At 38.2% G+C, this 24,466-nt stretch overlaps 1 protein-coding gene across 2 annotated transcripts in view; it reads left to right on the top strand.

Moving 5' to 3' along the window:
* Window positions 1-1,091: 1,091 nt before the first annotated feature.
* Window positions 1,092-24,466, top strand: part of LOC148861995 (Transducin/WD40 repeat-like superfamily protein) — a 35,824-nt gene continuing 12,449 nt past the window's right edge. For both annotated transcript variants that reach the window (XM_088985537.1, XM_088985536.1), the window contains exons 1-9: window positions 1,092-1,481; window positions 1,575-1,687; window positions 1,849-1,878; window positions 2,014-2,153; window positions 6,189-6,365; window positions 6,539-6,602; window positions 6,730-6,837; window positions 8,249-8,402; window positions 10,047-10,136. In XM_088985537.1, coding sequence (XP_088841663.1) covers window positions 1,400-1,481; window positions 1,575-1,687; window positions 1,849-1,878; window positions 2,014-2,153; window positions 6,189-6,365; window positions 6,539-6,602; window positions 6,730-6,837; window positions 8,249-8,402; window positions 10,047-10,136 — 958 coding nt within the window. In that variant the 5' untranslated portion in view covers window positions 1,092-1,399. The remainder of the gene's footprint in view (window positions 1,482-1,574; window positions 1,688-1,848; window positions 1,879-2,013; window positions 2,154-6,188; window positions 6,366-6,538; window positions 6,603-6,729; window positions 6,838-8,248; window positions 8,403-10,046; window positions 10,137-24,466) is intronic.

Below are 24,466 nucleotides of genomic sequence, written 5' to 3'. Positions count from 1 at the left end.
TGTGATAGACATTGTCCCTCGTCGGTCTTGAGAAGAGCACTGGGAGCAGAAAAGGCTAAGATGGACATAGACTTTTTGATGAATAGAAACGTTTAGAGTAGAAAATGGAATTTATATAAAAAGAAAGAGAACGAGGAGACAAAAGAAGGGGACAATAGGTGAAACTGAAGAGGAATGAAGCAATACTATGAATGAGGATTCTTGAAAGTAAAACCCACTAAATACTCCCAATTTAAGAGAGATATTTCGTCATCAAAGACCACTTTTCTCATCTCTCTCTTTTCTATCAACTGGTTGTTGTAGCAGAGGCGACACTAGTAACAGATGTTAAGAGACAAGATGATGACCCGCCTTTTGTGGGAGTTAACATCAGTAGGTATTGACGTTTCCAACCTCTTTATCTTTGACGGCCCTGGTTTCGTTCCTACAGTTACAGAAGATCACCCACATTTGACTCTACGGTGCTAAATAACTGGCATTATTTGAGCTCTTTCTCTCACCAAGATCAAATCTACATACCTTGGTTTTGGTCTTCTACAGTGCTTTGGTGCCCTAAAATCTACATACCCATATCAAAATTTCTCGAAAACTGTAACTTTGCCAGCAACAATAGCGTACGGATCGGCACCTCCTTCGTCATCGTTGATTATAGGCTATAAGCTTTAGAGAGGGCAAATTGAAAAGGGCAAAAGGATAAATTAGGAATTTTTAAAAAATATAATAATCACGTGATGTTAAATAGTAAGTATATAGTTAGTCAATTAGTTACAGTAGGGATAGTATAAGAAATTTGTCTTTTTTTTTTTTAAAAAGCACTTATTTTATATTGGGCATTTGGTAGTCTATTTCTCCAATAATCACTTAAATAAGTATTTGTGACTATTTTATCATTTATTTTCAGTCGAATTTTACTAAAACACTTTTATAAAAACAATTTTATGAAAGTACTAACTAAGGATAATTTTAAAAGAAAAATATTGAATAAGTGCTTATTATATAAACACCTAAAAAAATTGAAAATTTGGCTTAAAAAATAAACTCTTATTTTTTAAATAAATACTTATTTTAAACTTATTTCCCAAATACCAAACATCTAAACCCTGCCTAACATCGAAGATTCAGGCTCAAACTACGTAAGGGTTAGATTTGGATTTAGGACCCAGCTTAACATGGGGAAAATTCAGGCCCAGCCCGTGTGAAATTGTGGCTAACGTCGCTACGCCCGCGTGTCTGCGGTTTTGATCTCGCGACTCTGGAACCGTGGCAGGGGTGGCGGGCGGGCGACCGACTAACTCCATAGCAAGTGTCTGTCCGTAAAGAATAGTATACAAAACCTCAGCCCTTCTCCCGACGCCGCTTCTCTCTCTTGGTCGGTCTGTAAAGAACAGAGAAGGATACCATGCCGCGAACCAGTACTGTGGAGTGCCCTGGTTGCCCTCCGATCAGAGCCTTAACTTTCGATGTGCTTGGCCTGGTTAAAGGTGTGTGCAGGGGCGGTGTGGAGAGAGAGAGAGGGAGTAAAAAATCTTTCTAATACTAACACTTCTCGTCATTTATTCTCTTTGTGGTAGCAGTTGTTGAATCTCGTGGGAAACAAGGAATTCCAAAGGTGACGGAGAGATGGGGCGAACCCGATTCTTCACGCTGCGTGCTTGCTGCTTCCATCAACGACCGTAAAGACGACCCGGTTTGTTGCTCTTTGCCTTGAACAATCTTGACTTTGCATAGCTAGTTCTGCTGATTAATGGAGACCCTATCCCTATTCTTGGAAATTGAGTTTGAATGAAATGTTCAGAGCTATTTGTTTAATTCGGCGCAAATTGTTAATATTTCGGAACGCTTTTGCAGTTGCTGGCTGTTGCAAGGAAAAATGGTCTGGTGAGTTTCTTCCTCAATGGAAGTTCGTTTTTTTTTTTTCAGATTTGTACTTTAGTCGTGCTCTTTCCCCACTTTTGTCTTGAGGCATTTTTGAGTTCATAGGAGGTGATTTTTGGTAATGAGTTTCAACTACAGATTGAAGTTCTTAATCCTTTAAATGGGGATGCACTTGTTACAATAACCAAAGGTGGTGATGGAGGTCTTCATGTTCCTGAAGATGACCCTATCGCGGGACTGCATTTACTTAAGAAAGGGAGATTGGAGTCATCATCCAGGTATTAATTTTGAGTTTTTAACAGTTTCTGATTCTTGAACAGAACCTACCATCACACTGATAAAAAAAGCAATTACTATCAATTCCAATATGATGATGGAACAATGTTCTTTTGTGTTAATATCAATTCCAGGGGCGTGGTACTTAAACTTTATTATTATTATTATTATTATTTTTATTGTTATGGGTTGTATTATAATCTGTTTATCTAGGTAATTAGTCATGCTCCTCTTAGTTGATTTTTGTATTGGACTATACATTTTGCAATCATCATATAGAGTAATAGCATTTAAGATGCTTAACATCTAAATGTCTAGATTGTAGACTCCAAAGGCCTCTCTTTAAGCCTAAATCTTAAAACTTGATTAGTTCAAGCCTAAATCTTCCCCCAAGAAACTAAGCCTTCTTGAGGATTCAAGGAAAAATGCAGCAGAACAATGGCTTAGTCAGAATACTCAGCCGTTAATTAGGTGATTGATCAATATGATCAACTTGAATATTAACCAGCAATATGAGAGTTGAGGTAAAATGGGTTAGTAGGTCTGCTAATTCTTTGGCTGATGCTTTAGCCAAACAGGGGGTTTCTAGGGAAGATCTTTTTTGTGCTTCTTTATGAGTTGTTATTAATTTGGAAATCTGTACTTAACTAGCCCGGAGAGGTTGCAACTCGTGCCTTTCCTTGGGGAATTTGCACTATTGTCTATTGCTGATTAATAAAATTATTTCAATTATAAAAAAAATATGATCAACTTGGATATGATTAACCTACTACTGAATTATGAACTGTAGATTTAAACAAAATAACAGAGTAAGCACAAGGGCTGTAGGGGTTAGCGGTTAAATAAGATAGAACAATAAATACAAGTAATTGCTAGAAAGTAAATAACAACCGAAAGTAAGTAGAACAATTGAATATATAAGCTGCTAAGCAGGTTAGTGGAATGAATAGTTAAATAAAGATTTAACAATAAATTCAAATAACTATTGAAGTGTAAAGGTAATTGAAAAGTAAATGAGCTAAGGTGTAATGGCAGTTGCACAAGATGTGTGTGTCAATTCTTGTAGCTGGAGATCAGCCATGAGATGGTAGCTGTGAGAAGGACTAACTACTAGAAATGAAAACTTGAGATTTAAGCAATTGATGATAAATAAAATAAAAAGAATTGCTATAGGAATCTCAAGAACAATTTAAATGTTGAACATAGATAGTGTAAGTGAATAATAAATAAAGCAATGATTATAAATAACTGCAGAAATGTAAAAGAAAAGTAGTTAAATGTTAGTGGTTAGTAGTTGGTGAAAGTTAGTGAACAATAAAGCAGTTAAACTGTTAATCAAAGATTTTTTTTTAGCGAAATTAATCAAAGATGTTAGTGCAGTTAGTAGGGTTAGTAAAGTTAGTAGTTTATTAACTGCACCAAGATATTTGTGTTTTGCAATTCAAAAGATAATAAACAAAGTAATGTGCAATAACTGCAAGATCTTCAAATATTCAAGTTTGAGTAGTTAGCAAAAGAGTTGGTAAATATTAGTAGCAAAGTAACTGCTGAAACTTGAAAAGTAAAGAAAAGATAAAGCAAAGAAAGCACAAAGAAAGGCACACAACTAAACAAACAGCTAAAATCCCAAGTGCTAGCAACACCTTTCACTATAGGTTTTTCAAGGCTCCTACAACCTTGGATAGGCTTCTGAGTGCTACCCAAACTTAGCTAAACTTCATGGGTGCTTGCCGAACCTGACATAGTAGATCTTCAAGGTCTCTACCAAACCTTAAATGGGATTCAACCTAAAACACCTCCTACGCTCAAAGATATTACAAGTATAGCAGGACTCAAAGCCTCTAAAATAGGCAAGTATAAGAAGATATAACACAACAACTATTCAGTTGCAAGAGTATAAATTAGAGATGATCATTTCAGTGAAGAGACTCTCAATAGATGGGTGAGAATGTATGAGCCCTATGGCTTCTCAGCTTTACTCACCTCTAAAAACTATTGAAACTCAAAAATCTCTTCAAAGAAGATAAAGACTTTTGCTAACTTACTGTCTGCAAAAAAAAACTAAAGATTTTGTACATTAATAACTTAGGTTGTTTTCTTTTTTTCTTCTTCTTCTTGTTCTTGAATCAAGCTAGAGACCTCTATTTATGGAGGTTTGGAGAGCAAGTGACCATTTTCTAGTCATTGGAGGTGTCTTACTAAACACAATAATGATTCAAAATATCTCCAACATGATAGAAGGCTTGTCAAAGATAGCAATAGCCATTTAAGCCTTCAAACGGTCAAATTTCTTTGAAGTAATTGACTACTATATTCTTATAGTTGCCTACTAGACAAAGGGAGGAATCTTTTTTCTCCTTCGATTGACTGACTCTTCCTATTCAGTTGACTGATGCCTAGTTTAACTTGGTTTGTCAAGGTTAGTTGAATACGCTCAGACAGGGCATTCCTATGCCTTGATTGTTACAGGTAGTTGACTATGCATTTTGAAATTGCTCCCAACGGCCATCATCTCCCTAGTATTTCATGTGGCTTTGCTTAAGAAACACATTGGGGAAGTAGTCTCTAGCTTCTCCTAGTTACCCAAATTTTTCAAAGGCAAGCTCCTGGTAGAACCAACGGAAATCATTGGATTTGGACAAGTTAAGAATGGCAACTCAGTGGTGACTGAAGCCTTGGTGACTTGGACAGACCTACCAGAGGAAGATGCCATTTAGGAAAACTTTGATAAGCTGTAGAAAGAGTTTGGTGACAATGACCTTGAGAACAAGGTCCAACTCAAAAGGGGAAGTGATGATAGAAATGGGCCAGTGAACCAGGACCTGAACTGGCCCACTGGCCCGGGCCCTCCCCTGTTACCATCAGTGGCCCAACCAAGCCCTTGCACAAGCACCTGATGCACCCATACAAACAAGTTTATGCATGCCAGCCATGTCAGACACGTCAGTAGTTGGTTGCGCTAGTGTCAGATGGTGATCCAAACCTGTAACCACTTATAAATAGGCTTGAATAGAATAACATCGCATGAACTTTGGCAATTATAATCTTCTTCTTTCTCTTGTCTATTTTTTCTAAATTTCTAAGGAGGAAGAGTTCCCCTTGAAGAGGATTCCTGGATAGGTGGTTCCTATCAGGGGGACTGTTCAAGCTGAGTTTCAAGCTATTCTACAGGGGACACAACTTGCTAGAGAGCTGAACATTGATAGACTGCTAATTGTAGGGGATTCTAAGCTGATAATTGGTTGGCTAAGCAATGTGGATACTGTTGTTTGGGCCTAGAGGGAAGCCATGGAATGATTCAAATGGTTGACCTCCAATATGACAATAAGAATTCATTAGGAAAGAAGGTCGGCTAATGGAATAGCTGACTCTTTAGTTAAGCAAGGGGTGCATAGGGATAATCTTTTCTGGGATCAGTTGTAAGGTGGCGCTTTTTATGAGGCTGCATCTCGTGACTCCCCTTTAAATGTCTTTTGTATATTTTGGTTATGATGTTCTATTAATAAAATCCTTTTCTATTGTTCATAAAAAAAAAAGAAAGAAATTAGATTTTGGATTGTATTCTAGTGCATCCAGAATTTATTTATGTCCAAAGAACCTCATTTAGTTCTGATTTCTGGTCTACATAGGAAATGGTTTAAGATGTAATCTAATTATTTTTAAGATTGCTGGTTGTTTAGTTTTTAGTTTTATTTTCTGGGGTGGGGTGGTTTCTCATCACCTGTTCTTCTCTTCTAAAATAAATTTTCTATACTAGACTATAAAAGAAGTTAAAACCGTACTAAGGTTTTCCTTGTAATCCTCTCTGGTAATTGTAGTTGATTAAAATGTGTTTGCAACATGGGCACTTGTTTCACAGTTTCTTTATATTTTGAGGGAGAGATAAATAGCATAAGTTGCTAATAAATGCCTGAAGGTGGTAGATACTCCATTTTTTTAGTAAATCAGGGTAGCTCTTGTATAACTGGCATTTTCTTGATTCCATTTGCATTGTTCATGAGTTGTAATTGTTTGTTTAATCTACTTCCTGTTTCCAGGTTATTCACATTGCTAACATGTACGAAGAAAGGAAATGCAAGCCTGAAGTCCATTGGAATTACTAATTCACTTTCAGGGTCTTTGTGTACTTCTCCAAAAACATGGAGTATATCTGCAGTTGGTGAGATTTTTTGTTCTGCTGTGGATGGAAGCGAAAACCATGCATTATTTGGAGGGTGAGTTCTGAATTGTATAAGTGTTTTGTTTGCATCACTATGACTTTTAGTCTCCTAATTTAAGCTTGAGGAACTTGTCCATCGAAATTCTGGAGTACACCCTAAGAGGATTGTTGTATTTTATCCAATTCTGAGGGGGAACAGTGGTTTCTATTTTTTTTTTTTAAATTCAGGAAGGGGGTTGAAATTAATGTCTGGGACCTTGACAAGTCTAGTAAGATTTGGACTGCAAAATCTGTGAGTATTTCTTCTTTATCTTGCTTTTCTTTTCTTCTTCACTTTCATCATTGCACACAATTTTTCATTACTTTCTTCAAGCTATTAAATGTGAAGTTTGGTTTGTTATTTTTTGGCCTCTGTGAAGCCTCCAAAAAACAGCCTTGATATATTCACTCCAACTTGGTTTACTGCTGCAACGTTCCTTGATAAAGAGGATCATCGTAAAATTGTAGCTGGGACAAACAATCATCAGGTAATATGCTCATCAATTTTTCTTTACCCTTGGGAACTTTTTTTTTTTTTTTTTGTGAAGACCTTTCAGTGTTGTGGGAACACTTTTTTGACAACTCTTGGGTGCATTTAAGTTTCCCAATCATAGAAATGTTATTTTCACCTTTAGCAATTTGTAGGTATTAAGTAATAATTTCATTTTTATCAACATAAATGCTAGGGTCCTCCAAGCTCGAGCACCTACCACAAAAAAGGATCAAGTAATTGAAAAATTTCAGCAGTTCATTTTCTTTTGCTTTTTGAGTGTATGTTATGTAGTTAGATTGGTTGTGGTTGCTTTGTTTCAGAGATGGTTTCCACCAGTTTACCTAAACTGAGGGCGTTTTGTACATATGTACTTTAGGGGTGTAAGTGATATTTGAAAATCCGAGTTCGAATTCAAAAAATACTGTAATTGAATTCGAATTCGAATGTTATAAACGATTTAATTTGAATATGACATATTTACCATTTAATTAGTCGAATCAAATTCGAATTTGCCTCGATCTGATTCGATAAAAAATTGAATTCAAATAGAATAATAATATTATATATATAAATATATTATATGTTAATTATCATTGATTCTAGTTCTTACACATATCCTATTCTATACCCATACCTGAATACCTACCTACAAAAAGTAGCAAGTGTCCTATGCTGCTATACCTGTCACCTTATTCTTTTGCTTGTAAGAAAATACATCATTTCAACTCTCAATAACCCCCAGATCCCTTTTTTTCTCGAGTCTTGATCTCAAATCTCAACAAATCCTACTGCCCTTGTATTTTCTCTTTTCATTTTTCGATGAAACCACTTTCGTCTATCTTTTCTCCTCTCATCTTTACCTTCTTCCTCTGTTGCAGTTCTGATAAAACCTGGACTCTTCAATCTCTCATTTTTGTTCTACCTCTATGCTTAATTGTTGAAAGACTCAAAACTGAATCGGAGATACAGAATAGGGACTGGTTGCTCTAAGGATGATCTTATTGTTAAAATAAGAAGCAAGGGACATACAGAATGCCGGCATTTAAAACTTCATGGAGGCCGTTAACATGCCAGGGAAGATCACAACTTGGTTGTTCTGGGTTTTTTATTTTTCTTTTGTGTTTTCTATTTTGTACAATCGAATTCAAATTCAAATTCGAATATGGCCTGATTCGATTCGAATTCGACCCATTTACAGGCATAATGTACTTCATGTCCATCTTTTAATAAAATTGAATTGTTATTTATCAAAAGAAAGTGCCATTGTGTTACTCTTGACTTGTTACTTTGTTCTCTTCTCACACGGTAGATAGTTCATCCACTAAAAATGCCCTAGTTAAACTTCTTCAGAAGCTTTTGTCCAATTGTGGATTCTGATAACATTTATTAATTTCCATCGGTCACAGGTTCGCCTTTATGACATATCTGCACAGAGAAGACCTATAATTTCATTTAATTTCAGTGAGTCCCCAATTAAAGCTGTCACAGAAGATTTGGATGGCTATACCATCTATTTAGGAACTGGCTCTGGTGACCTTGCTTCTATTGACATGCGCACAGGTATCTTTATCATATGCGACATTCCCTGTATGGTATCACTAATTCTGTCTTGCTATGTATCACATATTTGTTAGGGTATATTGCTGAGACCTCCATTGAAGTTTCGGAATCATACTGTGAAGTTTTCTATTAGCAATCAGCATAGTTTTCAAGGCATCAAGGTGAGTCTAGGCGGCAGGGTGGTGCCTTGTCACCTAGTTTTCAAGCCATCAAGGCATCGTCTAGGTGATGGACTTTTTAAGTCCTAGGGTAGTTTCCTTGGTTCCATAATAATATAGAAAAATCAACATATTCATAAAAAAAAGAAGAAAGAAAAGAAAATTCAAAAAATATGGAGGCTGAAAAAAAAAGAAAAGAAAAAGTGGAAGAAGAAGATAATGTGTTGATTAGACAATATTTTAAGTTCTTCCTTACTTATTGGTTCAGGTTTTGAAGTCTTTGAGGGTTAAGTACAACATTTAGCTAGGTTTGTGTTGATTAAACCCTAACAAATAAGAAAATAGTAAAAAGAATTAGTATATAAACACACAAAATGAATTCTTTAGTTTAATAATGTCTATTTTATAATTATAATCTCAAAAAATTAAGAATATAAAAGTATTTTATGACTCAATGTATAAAACTGATTGACAATTAGGCGAGGTGAGCCTCCAAGGGCGCCTTGTTGCTAGGCGTTGCCTTGACAACTATGTGGCAGTCAAATCTCCTGATGTTTCTGACATAGTGGGATTTACATCCTTTCCATTATGTTGACGTTAAAATTATAACAGAAAAATGCTGATGTCATTCTCTAAACTTTTTTAAATGCCATGTTTGCCCTTAATTAAGACCGTTATCTTCAATATAGATTCTTGCTCTGGTCTCCTTTCTTCTTGTAGGCAGTGAACAACTGCAATAGCAATCAATAGAGAGAAATTTTGGACATGATATGAGGGTAAACTTCAGGGTATGAATATTGATTCTCTCTCTTCTTCTTCTAAGCAGTGAGCAATAGCAATCAATTAGGGTGGCAATGGGTAGGTTGGGTTGGGTTTGGTGTGGGTTGAGTACCAACCCACCCATACTGACCCACTAACCCATTTGCCACTCAGGTTAGTGGGTCAGAGTGGGTCACAACCCATTTTGACCCTCTAACTCAAATTAGACCTTTTTTGGAGAGGTAAAAAGTTCTGCTGCGACCCCTCTTTCTCTTATATATAATAAGAAATAAAACAGATGCAATGACCATAATACCTCTGATGCTTATATCTGAAATGGAGAATAAAATAGGGTAGCATTAATAAAAAACAATAAATCAGTAACTATATGATTATAACAGCAGCAGAAACTGAAATAAGCAGTAAAACATATCTGAACTGATCTCTCAACAATGTGCAAGTAAAATTGGTTACATTTCCATTTGCAAAATAATAAAGTTCATGCTGTACAAATGCTCAATATTATTGTCTTCAGGGTGCTTAATGTCATTCATGCTTTGGTGAACTGTCTGAATACTGAGGATAATTTTCTGTTTTCATTTACATTCATTTTTTTCAGGTTCCTATTTATGACATGCTTTATCCTGGCATTGCTTATCCTTTTTTTGGTTATTAGTGGTAAGTTTCAGTTTGACAAATAACTAATCATGGTGTTTTTGTTTTTTAGGGAAATTGCTGGGATGCTTTGTAGGAAAGTGTTCTGGAAGTATTAGATCCATAGCTAGACATCCAGAGCTCCCAGTGATTGCTTCATGTGGTAAGAACCATAGATGTGCTTGGAGGTTAAGGCTATTTTTGGTTAAAATTTTGCTCCAAAGAGTCATTATTATTTTTTTGATAAATAAATAGAACCTTTTATTAATTTGGAAATATTAGCACATACAAGCAACCCTTGGAGAGGTGCGAGCTGCGATCTCTCCACTAAGGAAGAAAACAAAAGCAATAAGTTACAGTTGTGCCCAATACAAAACTTCCCTAGCTGCCCCTTGCTTGGCTAGACAGTCCGCCATAGCATTTTCTGATCTCCCCACCCATTGTATTCTTAGGTCCATGTTTCTTGTCAGCACCTTAAACTTTTTAATTTCATTCCTGAAGCACCAAACTACTGACTCTGGGTCCCGCAACCAGCTTATTACGGCCTTTGAGCTGTTCCACCCCTAATTGAGCTGCAAACTGTAGACCTTGCAGGGCAGAAAACAATTCTGCTCTAGTAGAGTCTCCCACTCCTAAAGGACCTGAGAAGGTAAGTATCACATTCCCAACTTCATACCTCAATACCCCACCTAACCCAGAAAGGCCTGGGTTTCCTAGACTGCTTCTGTCAAAATTCAACTTCAAGAAGCCTGCAGGAGGTGATGACCAGCTTGTTCTCACTTTAGTCTTGGAAGAGGAACAACTTGCCACTGCTGCCCAATTACTCCAAATGTCATTAAAGGAGAATTGGTGGAACAAGTCCAAAGATTTCAGCCAATGAATCACCCTAACCAAGACACAGTCCTTAATCTCTTGAAGGTTCCTTTCCTTCTCCAAAAAAGTTCTAGCATTCCTTTCTTCCCAAATTGTCCATATCAATGCAGCTCTTGCACACCTCCACATGATTTTACCCCTTTTCTGCTGCCAAACAAAAGTAGAGGGATCAAAAAACATTCTTAAATCTGCTGGCAAGTTCCAACTGCTCCCAAACAAAGAGAGTAGCCAATCCCATAACTCTGCAGTAGGAACAAGAAATTATCAAATGATAACAGTCCTCACTCTGAGATCTGCAAAGGATGCACTAGTTGGGGGAAATACAGAGAAAAGGTCTTCTCTTTTGTAGATTGTCCAAGGTATTTACTTTCCCATAGTACACTTCCCAGCGAAAAGCCAAAATCTTAGGGGGAACAAATCTACACCAAATTTCCTTAACAGGGAAGGCCTGTTGGGGGTTAGAACAGCAAAGGGATTTGAAAAAAGAAGCACAAGAGAAGAATCATTTTGATCGAGGTGCCCAAATTCTTTTGTCAGGTTCAGAGGGGTTCAAACAAACTTTCTCAAGAAGGCAGAGTAAACTGACTAAGCATCCAATCTCCAAAGAGTCATTATTTGAACAATGACTCTTGAGCAAAATTAATTTTTTGATCAGTGAGAATTTTATTTTATTAATTGAAAAGGGAGAGTTCGGTACAAAGTGATAAAAGATTGCCAACCCAAACAACTAAAACGATTATAGCAAAGCCCAAAAAAGTTGCTGTCTCATGACCCCCTGTTTAGCAAGGGTATCAGCCATCTCATTGGCAGTCCTAACCCACTTAAATTCAGTATTTAGTTCCTTAGAGATACTTTCGACTTCCCTAAAGGCATGCTTGAAAGTCAACGGAACATGATTGCTACATCTTGCACATGAAAATTATCTTAGAATCCTCTTCCACCTCCACTTGTTGGTATTCTAGTTTTGCTAATCGAAATCCTTTCAACAATGCACATAATTTTGCTTTAAAAGAATTTCCAACTTCAATAGGTCCTCAATATAAGGCCAACACCCTGCCTTCGGAATTTATGAAGACACCTCCTATTCTTGCCATTCCTGGATTTCTTAAGGAGCTTCCATCATAATTTAGTTTAAACTTGGTACCTTCTAGAGGTTTTCAAACCATGATAACCCCTGTCCTTTTCTTGAGATGAAAATGCCACCTGCATCCAAGCTCTTAGTATTTCATTCACTAAGAAGACCTGAAAGCTTTACACCAACTTTATACCCAATGTGCATCTTTTATCAATTACCTCTTCCATTGATCTACCTTTTTAATTGAATATTTTCCCATTTCTCTCTTCCCAAATCACCCAGATTATTGCTTCTTTCTCTGACCTCCACATTATCCTCCCTCTTTTCTTTGGTTGTCTCGAGAAGTTAATATTTTTTTTTTGATCAATAACACATTTCATTAATTAATCAGAAAAATAATTACAAAGGGGAAGATAAACTTTCTTATCTTCCAGCTAAGGCTTGAGCCCCCAAGAAAGTTAATATTTGAAGTACCAAACATATCTTGAGGGAGTCCCACTTGCAACCAAAAAGAGAACAAAAATACTCCCAAATGTAGTGCACAAAAGAACATGAGATTAATAAATGGGATAAGGATTCACCATTGGCCCTACATAGGAAGCACATACAAGGAAAGATGCAAGCATTTGGCCTTCTTCTCTGCAATCACAAGTATTTATTTTACCGAGGAAAACTTTCCAGCAAAATACTTGGATCTTAGGTGGAATAGGCTTACTCCAAATTTCTTTCATCGAGAAGTTAACCCCTAGGGAATTAGGCAAAGTGAGGCTATTGAAAAAAAAGAAGCACAGGTGAATAAGCCATTGGAAGAGATTAACCAATCCTAGAATCCTTTACATTTTGATCCAAGAAAACTGACTCCAGCATCTCAAGTAATTGAATAAGAGAGTCACATTCATTCTCCCTTAGGCCTCTCCTGAAGCCAAGGTCCCAGTTAATCCCTTGGGGAGAAGGTATTCCTAGTCTAGAAACAATTTCACCTTTAAAGTTTGAGAGTATAATAAAGCAAAGGAAATTGCAAATTGAGAGGGGTTCCCCAACCAAAGGTCTTCCAAAATTGGATTTTATTATCATTTCCCCCATCATAGCAGATGAAATTGAGGAAGATTGGGTAAACCTAAAAAATTAATCTTCAAGGAGAGGAAGAAGTCAACTAAGGGGATAATTTTGCATCCTAGCCATTATCACCCAATCCATGAATGTTGTCAATTACCTTGTGCCACAACCAGTCCCTTTCAAAGGGACATCTCCACAACCACTTACCTAACAAGGCTATATTCCTTAGAGTTATGTTCCTAGTCCCTAGGCCATCTTTCTCCTTAGGTTTGCAAACCTGTTCTCATTTGACTAAGTGTTCCATTTTTTTCCTCTCCAGGTTTGCACAAGAAGTCCCTCATATATTTCTTTAATTGTCTTGCTATCCTATTCGGGATATGAAACGTAGACAAGAAATGAATAAGATTTGTAAAAGTGGCTCTTATTAGACTTATTCTGACTCCCATAGAGATATAATTCCTTTTCCACAAGGCCAATTTTTTTAGCAAACCTCTCCACCACTGGTTTCCAGAATCCATAAGTCCTTGGATTCCCTCCTAGTGGTAGTCCTAGATAAACGAAGGGCCAGTGCCTAACTTCACACCCCAAAATTTCAACAATCATCAGAATCTTCCCTTCTTCCATATTAAATCCTGCTACTCCACTTTTCCCCAGTTTACCCTCAACCTAGAGACACTCTCAAAAGTTTGAATCAAACCCTTTAAATTCCTAGTAAAGTTTGGGTCATCTCCTGCACAAAACAAAATTTTATTTTCAGCAAATTGGAGATGGGAGACCACAATTTGATTCCTACCAACTCTCCAACCTCTAATTAGGTCTTGCATATTAGCCTTAATTATCATCCTATTCAGGACTTCCACAACCAAAGTAAATAAGAATAGGGAAAGAGGATCACCTTGTCTTATCCCTCTCTTGGTGGGGAAGAAGTCTCTTGCAACTCCATTAATTAGGATTGAGTAATGCAAAAAGCTAATACAAGCATCAATCCACATTCTCCATCTCTCTCCAAAAGCAACTCTCTCTAAAATCTCAAGGAGAAAAGACCAATTCACTAGGTCATAAGCTTTCTCTAGATCCAGTTTACGAACCAACCCCTTCCCTCCTCCCTTTCTCTTCTTAAGAACACACTCATTAACTTACTAGAATTTGGTTTACAAATTGCCTTCAACAAAAGCACCTTGGAACTGTGAGATCACCGAGGGTAGAACGCACTTCAATCTTTCAGATAGAACCTTTTAGATAATCTTATACCAACTCCAATCAAACTTATTGGCCTAAAGTCCTAAAGGATATAGCCTTCTTTTGCATTGGTACCAAGGTTATAAAAGTGGCATTTGCTCTGGAAGAGATCTACCCTTTGTGAAAGAATTCATCAAAGACTTCTAGAAGATCCCCTTTTAAAGTCTCCCAACAGTTTTGGAAAAAAGTGATAGAAAACCCATCTGGACCTGGGGCTTTTGATCTCTCCATTGAGATTGGAAACTTCTTTTCTCTATTAATGGGAAGATGTTCTCTGGAATTCTATTCCACTCTAGATTTGAGAATTCAAAACTTCTTTCCTCTAATTGTGAGAAGATATTCTTGTTGTGATTATCAAGTTCTAGATGTCACTTGGAACTTTAAGGATATTTTAAAAAAGGTTAAATGGCTATCGAGGGGCATGACAGTTAGAGTTCAGTGGCTGGGTAGATCGGCTAGTGCCTTGGCTGATTATCTTGCTAAACAAGGGGCTACTTGGGTTTCATTGTATTGGGCTTCATTGTAATTTTCTTTCTTTTTCCTTTGTTATATTCTTTAACTAAAGGGTTGATGGTTTCTTCCATCTCCCCTCTTTAAAGGGGAGGTAGCATCTCGTGCCTCTCCCTAAGTTGTACTATCTTTGACTTTGATTTTATAAATCTGAATATTCACTGGTAAAAAAAGGTGCTAGATGTCTGTTTGTTCTTGGAGTTTTTTTTTTTGGTTGAAGTAATGTTGTGGGCTTGGAATGGTGTTTTGGTTAGGTATGGAGTTGCTTCTTTTTATTCTTTCTGGGGGCCGGGGGTAAGCAGAAGATATGCTGACTCAAATTGAAATTAGTCTCTAGGAGGCAGGGGGAGACTTGCAAAAATTTTTAAGATTGACCCCAAATGGAACCATTTTTCTGTCTCTGTGATGGGTTAGTGGTTCAATCATTTGGGTCAAATACTATCATAGTAATAAATAGATAAAAATGTAAAAAATTATAAGAAAATACAGAAAATATGTAGAAAAATTTATCATAGCTCTAATATTATATATTCATCATATTAGACAAAAATAAGTGCGATCAATAAGAATTATTTTTTATTAATGTTGAACTGGTCATAAATGCAAAAAAAGCAAAAGAGACTTGGTTTTTTTTTTTTTTTGATCCATGATTCTTTGACTGAGCGAAATGGTTTAGGGTTCAACTGACTTGGTCAAATGGGTCAACCCATATGTCATAGTTAAGTAATAAAATAAATAAAAGTACTATATATATACAGAAACTTTATAAAAAAATTGGGCATATCTATAGTATTATATATTCAGCATATTAAACAAAAATTAGTGTGATAAATAAGAATAATTTTTGTTAATGATGAAAATGGCTAGAAATATAAAAGAAAAAAAGAGAACTAATAATTGCCTTATGACCTGCTAACCAGGCCGAACAATTTAATGGTTCAACTAGCTAGGTTAAATGAGTCAACTCTTAAAGAAGGTGGAGGCTTGTCAACACAGACTTCAGGCCAGTTATTTTGGTGACCAACATTTACAAATTATTGCTGAATTCTTCCTGAGGATTAAGAAGGTTCTATTATTTCACAATTTCAAGGGACCTTTATTTGGGAGAGGCAAATAATAGATCAGATCGTTGTAGAAAATGAATTTGTGGAGGAATAGAGAAGATTAGGGAGAAAAAGTTGTGATTAAGTTGGATTTGGAGAAAGCTTATGATCTTGTGGATTGGAAATTCTTGATTGAAGTTATGAGGAGAAGTAGCTTTGGGGAGAGATGGTGTAAATGGATTAGGGGGTGCTTGCAAACTTGTCATTTTGTAGTCTCAGTGATTGTTAATGAAACCATAAAGGACTTCTTTGGGGCCATTAGGTGGTTGAGCAAGGTTATCTGTTACCTTCTTTTTACTCTTGTGGCAAATGTGTTGAGAAGGTTTATCTCACGAGTAGAAAGGATGCAATTGTTCAAGGGGTGGAGTCTAGGAAGTGATAGACTTGTATTATTCCACTTGAATTTGTAGATGCCATCATCATCTTTTGTGATGGGGAGAGTAGACAATGGTTTGAGAATTTAAAATTAGGGGTGAGGTTGTTTGAGGAACTTTCCAATTCGAAGGTCAATTGGGGGAAGAGCATGGTGGCAGGTCTAAACCTAAGGGAGGATGAGTTAAGGTTGTGGGCTGTAGCTGTAGGGTGTGTATGTAGTGAGTGGCCAATGAAGTATTTAGGTTTCTCCTTTGGATCCAACCCTAAAGTCAATAAATTTTGGAATCCAGTGGTGGAGAAAGTAGAGAAAAGGTTGGCAGTTTGGAAAGAAAATCTCTCTTGGGGAAAGACCCTATGTATTGCCTCTCTATGTTTGCGATGCCACAAGTGATTGCTAGAAGAGTTGAGAAGTTGATTAGTCATTTCCTTTGGGAACTTGAGCAGGGAAAGAATGACCATTTGATTAGATGGGAGTTAGTAAGTAGAAGCAAAGTGGATAGGCAATATTAGTAAAAAGAATTTTTCTCTACTTGGGAAATGGTTGTGGAGGTTTCTGGTTGAGGAGTTCTCATTGAAAGTTGTTTTTCCTTCTCTTTATACTCTCTTTGACCTTAAAAATAAACTCGTTTCTGAATTTATTCTACCTTTTTTTCCCCTTGGTTTTTATTAGAATATGGGTTTAGGAGAAATCTAGAAATCTAAGGCTATGTTTGGTTTGAAGGAAAAGGTAGGGAAAGGAAGGGAAAGGTATGGAAACCTATACAAGGTTTGTAAAGGTTTCCCTACCTCTCCCTTCCTTTCCCTACTTTTTTTCCTTCAAACCAAATACAGTCCAAGAGAGTCTAGAAGTATTCCTGCTTCTAGCCTCTTGAGTTTGTTGGAGGGGGTGGTTCTTGATCATTCAGATCAACTATTTCTGAATTTGTTCTCCCTTCTTCTTTGCCCCTTGGTTTTGATTAGGATATGGGTTTAGGAGAAATCTAAGAGAGTCTAGAATTATTCCTGCTTCTAGCCTCTTGAGTTTGTTGGAGGGTGTGGTTCTTGATAATTCAACTCATGATAAACATCTATGGGTTCCTAAGTCTACCAAAAGCTTTTATTGTGGTTCCTTCTTTAATATCTTGTATAGGGTCACTTCCCCTCTTTGAGCCCTTTCTTGTGAAGGAAGTCTGATATGTTCCTATTCCTCCTAAAGTCAGTGCTTTCTGTTGGGAGTTTTCTATGGAAGCATTGGTATTTGTGATATGTTGCGAAAAAGAAGACCCAATTGGCCTTTGTGTCCTAACTGGTGAATGGTGAGATTGCATACTACAAAGTCTTGTCCATTGACTTGTTGTATTTGGAATTGATTTCTAGCTTTCTTTGGTTGTAGTTGGGATACTCTTGTTAGCTTGGATAGGTTGTTTGGCGCTTTAGTGGCTAGATATCCAAAGAAAAGAGGTAAAGTGGAAATGCACAAGAGCTGTAGTGGTATGGACGTTGTGGTAGGAAAGGAATGCAAGAATGTTTGAGGAAAAAGAAAGGAGTAAGGTGGATGCCTTAATTGAAACCATTACTCTAAGAGTTTCATGTTGTGTGAGGACCTTGGAATCGTTTTCTGATTTCACACTTAATGAGATTCTTAGAAATTGGGGGACAGTTGCATTATCTTCTTCCAAAAAGTCAAAATTTACAAAAGAGTGGACACTTCTGAGTAGAGGGTAGTAAAGTTGAACTTTGACAGCAGTAGTATGGCTAATCCTGGGCCATTTAGCATATGGGGTGTAATAAGGGGTGAGAATGGGAGTATCCTAGTAGTGTACTTAGGTCTCATAGGAGGAGATTCAGTAAGGGCAGGGATGATGGTGGCAAGCTTTAGGGTACAGAAAATCAAGGAGCTAGGAGTTGAAAGGTTGATTGTTGAAGGTGTCTCCAAGGTGGTTATCAATTGGCTATTGGAGGAGGCAAGAGCTGCATGGTGCTTCAGGTATGAAATCAGATAGTTTAAATGGTTCATAAAGGATTACCGATTAAAATTCAATGGGTACAAAGATCAGCTAATAGCTTGGCTGATGGCTTGGCAAAGCAGGGAGTTAATAGGTAGCAACTCTTTTGGGCTTTGATGTAAAATGTATGGATGGGTGGGATAGCTGAGGCTATAACCATATTTCCTTGATTGTAACCACAACCTCTTGTTGTACTTTTTCAATTAATGAATGTAATCTTCATTTTTGTTGCTGATAAAAAAGGGAAAAGCAGGGGTGCTGTTTAATCTTGTAACTAGTTTATCTGGGGGGGGGGGGAGGGGGGGAGTTTGTACTCCTTGTAAGGGATGCTTTGACACTTTTTCCTTGTACATTTTATCTTATTCTTTCCTGATTTTAACAAAATTTTCTCGTTATCCATAAATAAAAATCATTAACTGACAAGACTATTCACAATCGAGAACAATATGGGATGGATGATGATGATATTAAGAAATTGACCAATCTAAAACCCAAATACCCAATAAAAATCCCTTTTCTATCAATAATACTTCAATGTGCTTCTAAATAAAATTATAATGACCAAAATAGACTGAAAGTGTCAAGTTCAAAGTCGTACTTTGATTAAAATTAGGCTCTTATTAAAAGGTCAAAATAAAATTATACTCTCTCTTTATGCTTTAACATCTAAAACTAAAATAAAAAGAACAAGTAGTGAATATTGATATTTGTAATTAGATGGAATTTTGAAAATCTTACAAAGATTGACATTCAAGTGTAGAGTTAAAAGAACAAGTAGTGAATATTGATATTTGTAATTAGATGGAATTTTGAAAATCTTACAAAGATTGACATTCAAGTGTAGAGTTGTACTTTGATTAAACTTAGGAAGTATTATGAAAAGATCAAAATTTCCCTTTAATACAGAAATAAGAAAAAAATATGTTTAAGGCCAATGTTTTGAAATTCATAATTGTTTTGAAAATTGTAAATTGAATCGAATTGAATGTGAATTGTATCATAAATTGTAAGCTTATTTCTATTTTTTACAAGCTTGCCAAAATATTAAATATAAATATATTAAAAGGCTAAATATATACAGGGAAGTGATTTTAAACTATTTAATTGATATATACCATATATGTACCTAAAACTATAAGATTTATGACTTATACAATAACAGTCTAAGATGATTTAGTCAAGCTTGACCTGAAAGTCAAATAAATCCATCTACAATGGTTCTTCAACCTACATATAATGCAAAGTGAACTCAATATCTAATCTTGGATCATGTAAATAAACCATTTTCTAGTAAGGAATTTAAAACAAGCCTCCCTTGACAAAATTAAATATAAACAAAAAAATGTCAAATTAAAAATCTAATTCTTAATTGACTTTATTTGAATCACAGTGAATTGTAGGAATTGTAAGGTTTATGTATCAAATCATAGGATTCAAACAAAAATCATAAGATTTTTGCAGAAAAGGATTCAGATATATGATTCAAATCAAAACACTTGGAATGATGTGTCGTTGTGTAATGTTCACGGTAGGTCTTATGGCATGAAGAGAGAGGGTGAGAGGGTGAGAGGGTAACGGTAGCAGTCTCTGAGGGTTGAGGGTTGAGGAAGGTGGAATGGACGAGAACAGGTTCAGAGTAGTAGGAAGGTGGAGGTATGAGGTGTCGATCGAAGCCAAGACTTTCAAGTTCGAAGAGGAAAGGATCAAAGGTGAGGATGTTTTGAAAATCAGAGAGAATAACAGAGTAACTGTGTTGGTGTCAAAGGAGGTCTTACTCTGGTTGAAAGGTTTCATAGATGTGGCCATCAACTCTGATAAGGTGATTGGATGGACAAATTCTTTGACTGTACCAGGTAAGAAATATGTGACAGAAGTGAAAAGAAACAGAAAGGGTTGGTTTATCTCTATGGTGGAGTTTTTCGGAACAAATGGAAAGCAACTACTGTGTGTGCCAGAAGGGAGGCTACGAAAAGGGTTGATGGATTTTGTGAAGGTGCTACAGTCTTTTCTTGTAGCCTTGGAAGTGAAGAGAGCAGAGGGCGTGAAGAGAACTGGTCAATTCTCCAAAGACCAGGGTAAAAAAGCTCAGGAAGGGGCAGTTTCGGTTAGTTCCTCTGGGAGAGTAGAAGTGCAAGGCACTCCGACTGAAGTTCTGGTTGCTTGCGCGTCTAGTCCTCGAAGATTATTGGTAGGAGCAGGGAAGGGTGAGTGGAAGAAAAGAAGGGTTTTAGTGGCCGATAGAGGAGTGACAGACTGGAGAAGGGTTTTGTGTACTGTGGCAGGGGAGTTAGGATCTGGGAGTGAATCTTTGTTGTTCCCTTTTGCAGAGATGAAAGCTGTGCTTGATGTAGGCGACCAAGAGCTAAGTTTTAAAGCAGTAGTGGTGGATGGAGTTCTAATACAGGTTTAGAACTGGAGTCCATTTTGCAATGAAGTCGAAGTCCAAGATGGTTGTGTCCGGTTGAAGCTTGTAGGCCTTCCATTTCACCTCTGGCGGAACTCTGTTCTTGAACACATTGTGCATTGTCTGGGAGGCATCTTGATGAAAGCTGATAAACGATTTTTGGGTGCCGTGGAGTTGCAGGTTGCTGGTGTAAGGCACGAGAACTTGTCGAGGGTCATTGAAATATGCTCGGATGATGCTTGGTACAAGGTGTGGGTGGTCTCTGAAGTTGAATGGTCGTGGGGGGGAGGTGTTCCTAAGGTAGAAGATGATCAGCTGGCGGGGTGGTGGACATGTGGAGGGCGTTTGTTGGGAGTCAAAAAGGTGGAGCAGACAAGGTTTTTTTGGGGTTACTGAGCCGGTTGGGGAAAACCAAATGACAAGAAATCCCATTAAGGAAAAAATTTCAAATAGGTTTGAATTAAGCAATTTAATGGCGAGATTCTCTTCCTTTGCTGACGTGGCGGAAGGGTAGGGTGGGTTAGGGAGCCGAAAGGGTTGGTCTGAGCTGTTGAAGGTGGCGGGTGGGTCAGGCGGGGTGAGGGTTGAGCTGGGACAGAATTGGAAGGGCCCGCGTGACAACTTAAAAGGTCACGCGGGTGGGTCGGGTGGGCGTAACACTGAAAGGGGGATTCGGTTGAAGGACCCATGTGATAACTTAAGTCGTCACATGGGTCGGGGCAAAGGGGCTTCTCTTGGGGCGCTGATAGACAGTGCTATTGGTCTATCATCGTCCCAAGTCGTGAGAAAGGGGGGGGCTTGTGCGCAGCGGCGGAAGATGGAGAAGAAACCGGTGTTGCAGTGGGTTTCCCAGTGATGTTTGGAGGAGCATAGCCAACTGTGACGCTCCTCAGAAAGGCCGAATCCAAGATTCGATAGGGACAGAACTGAAGAGAGGGAAGAGAAGGATGAAGGATGGGCGTAGTGCAGTGAAGGAGATGAAGAAGCGGAGGACCTTTCTGCTGATGGTACTAGTGTGGGTAGTGTAAACGACGAAGGTAGTTGTGCTGGTGGTGACGTGGATGGGTGGAATATTGCTAGCTTATTTCAGGGTGTAGGTTGCAATCGGGTCAACTCATTTCCAAGTCTACAGAGTGTGCAAGGAGTGTTAGAAGGGATAAACCGAGAGAACAGGAAGCTGAGCAAGAACACACCATCTAGGGGTCAACCAGGGGTAGAGGGGAAAGATTACCAAGTTGGCCAAAGGATAGAAATACTTTCCAACCAACTAAGGGAGACAGATGTTTACCAACCTCTGGAACATGAGAGGGAGGCTGGGAGCAATCCTTTTCTGGCATGTCCACCAATCCCAGGTAACCCGGTGAATTTGGTTTGTGCTACTAATGTGTTTCCTGTGTCCTTGGTTCCAGATTCCGTTTCTGTTTCATGTCCTGTAACCCATGAATATGTAGCTGTGCTAGAAGGTGGGCTCTCCGAGGAGGGGGAGAAGGGGATGAAGGAAAGTGGGAAGGTGAGGGAAGGAAGGTTCAGGAGTGAAAAAGTGTGGGAAATCATTGAAAAAGTGTTTAAGTGGAAGGAAAATTGATTTGGAGGGAAGGGGAGGAAGGAAGAGGAGAGGGGCTAGTGGAGAGGAGGGAAATGTTTGAGGGTAGAGATGGAGGGAAAGGAACAGGGAAGGAGGGAAGTAATAGGAGAGGGAGGTTGGATGAAGAGGAAAGAACAAAGGTGGGACCAGGGGAGAGGAAGAACGGGAAGATGGGCAGAGATGGAGGGGTTTCTGTAGGAAAGGTAGGGGTGGAGGACTCGGTGAGAATGTATTGAAAGAAAGTTTACAGAAGAGGAGATTGAGTGAAGTTGAGAGATTGAAGAGAGATGTAGGAGACAACAATCTCAGGGTAAAAGGAGATAGGAGGAAAGGGGGAAAGTAGTGGAAGGTGGCAAGGGGTTTAAATAAGAAGTGGAATGAAGATACTCAGTTGGAATGTGAGGGGAATTGGGAGTGCAAGGAAGAGAGCGACAATAAAAGAGGTAATAAAACGGTTTGACCCAGACATTGTGTTGTTGCAAGAGTCTAAGAGAATGGAGTTTAATAGCAATTGGGCACGGAGTGTTTGGAAAGCCAGGGGGGTCAGTTGGGTGGCTGCTCCCTCTTGGGGTGCATCCGGGGGGATTGTAACAATGTGGAAGAGGGATGTGGTTGAAGGCTTGGAGGAGTTGATTGGAAAGTTCTCGGTTTCCGTGAAGTTTAAGCAGCTTGAGGGTGATTTTACGTGGGTTCTCACAAATGTTTACGGACCGAATGACTACAGAAAGAGAAAGGAGTTGTGGGAGGAATTGGCGGATGTTAGAGGGTTGTGGAATGGGCCCTGGTGCTTGGGTGGGGACTTCAATGTGATTAGATTCTCGGAGGAATCCAATAAGGTTAACCAGAGAGTGACAAAAAGCATGAGGAAGTTTAACAGCTTTGTGGAGGACTTTGAGCTTAAAGAGATCCCCTTAGCTCATAAGACATTTACTTGGTCAAATCTCCAATCTAGACCCATTTGCTCTAAATTGGATAGATTCCTGTTCTCTCTGGATTGGGAAGTCCATTGGAGAACCTTGGCTTCTAGAGCTCTTCCAAGGGTGACCTCCGATCATTGGCCCATAGTGTTTATGTAAGGAGGAAAGAAGGCATGGAGGTCCTACCCCCTTTAGATTTGAAAATATGTTGTTATTTCACCTAGGGTTTAACAACAAAGTGAGGGAGTGGTGGCTTGAGTGTAACCCATTGGTGGAATGGGAGGGGATGAAATTCCATAAGAAACTTCAATTTTTGAAAGCAAAAATCAAGGAGTGGAATTTGGGAGGATAGAAAAAAGAAAGGGAGATCTGTTGGATAAGATTGAAAGCCTTGACTTTAAAGAAGAAAGGGGAGAAGTTGGAGACGAAGACATTGAGGTCAGGAGAGATTTAAGAAGACAGTTAGAGGATTGCCTGCACAAGGAGGAAATTAGCTAGAGGCAAAAATCTCGGTGTAAATGGGTGCAAGAGGGGGACAGAAACACAAGGTTTTTTCACTCTCTAGCAGAAGGCAGGAGAAGGAAGAACCTGATCTCCAAATTGGTAGTAGATGGAGTTGAGCTAGTGCATCAAGAGGAGATTGCCGGGGCTTGTGTGGAGCACTTAAAATCTATCCTAAGAAGGCCTGTGTGTAGAAGGGTGTGGGTAGAAGGTTTGGACTGGCCAGATGTAGGGGTGGAGAACAGGAGAAGGTTGGAGAGAAGCTTTAGTTTAGAAGAGATCAAGGAGGCTGTTTTTTCTATGGATAGAACAATATCATGATTGTTGGGACATTTTGAAAGATGATCTTTTGCAGGTATTTGAGGAGTTTTACAGGAGAGGAATTGTCAATCCGGGTGTGAATTCCACATTTATAGCCTTAATTCCAAAAAAGAAAGATGCTTCCCACCCGAAGGATTTTAGGCCAATTAGCTTGGTTAATAGCTTGTATAAGATCATTGCAAAAGTGTTGTCTTTGAGGTTGAAGAAGGTTTTGCCAGATATCATTGCATGCTACCAAGGAGCTTTTGTGAATGGAAGACAAATCACTGATCAGATTTTAATTGCTAATGAGAGTGTGGAGAACTTTAAGAGGGATAAGAAGAAGGGAGTGGTTTGTAAGTTGGACTTGGAAAAAGCTTATGACTTGGTGGACTGGGAATTTTTGAGGAAAGTTTTGACTAAATTTGGGTTCGGGGCTAGATGGTGTAAGTGGATCATGGGTTGTGTCCAAAATTGTCATTACTCAGTGCTAGTGAATGGGACAGTGGTAGACTTCTTTCCAGCCAGTAGGGGTATAAGACAAGGAGACCCCCTTTCTCCTTTCTTGTT

The sequence above is a fragment of the Nelumbo lutea genome, chromosome 4, assembly GCF_056320005.1.
Source record: "Nelumbo lutea isolate HS-2025 chromosome 4, American lotus-T2T, whole genome shotgun sequence".
Taxonomy (NCBI): Eukaryota; Viridiplantae; Streptophyta; class Magnoliopsida; order Proteales; family Nelumbonaceae; genus Nelumbo; species Nelumbo lutea.
The sequence above is the reverse complement of the archived record's forward strand: the minus strand, read 5'-3'. Positions and strand labels throughout refer to the sequence as shown.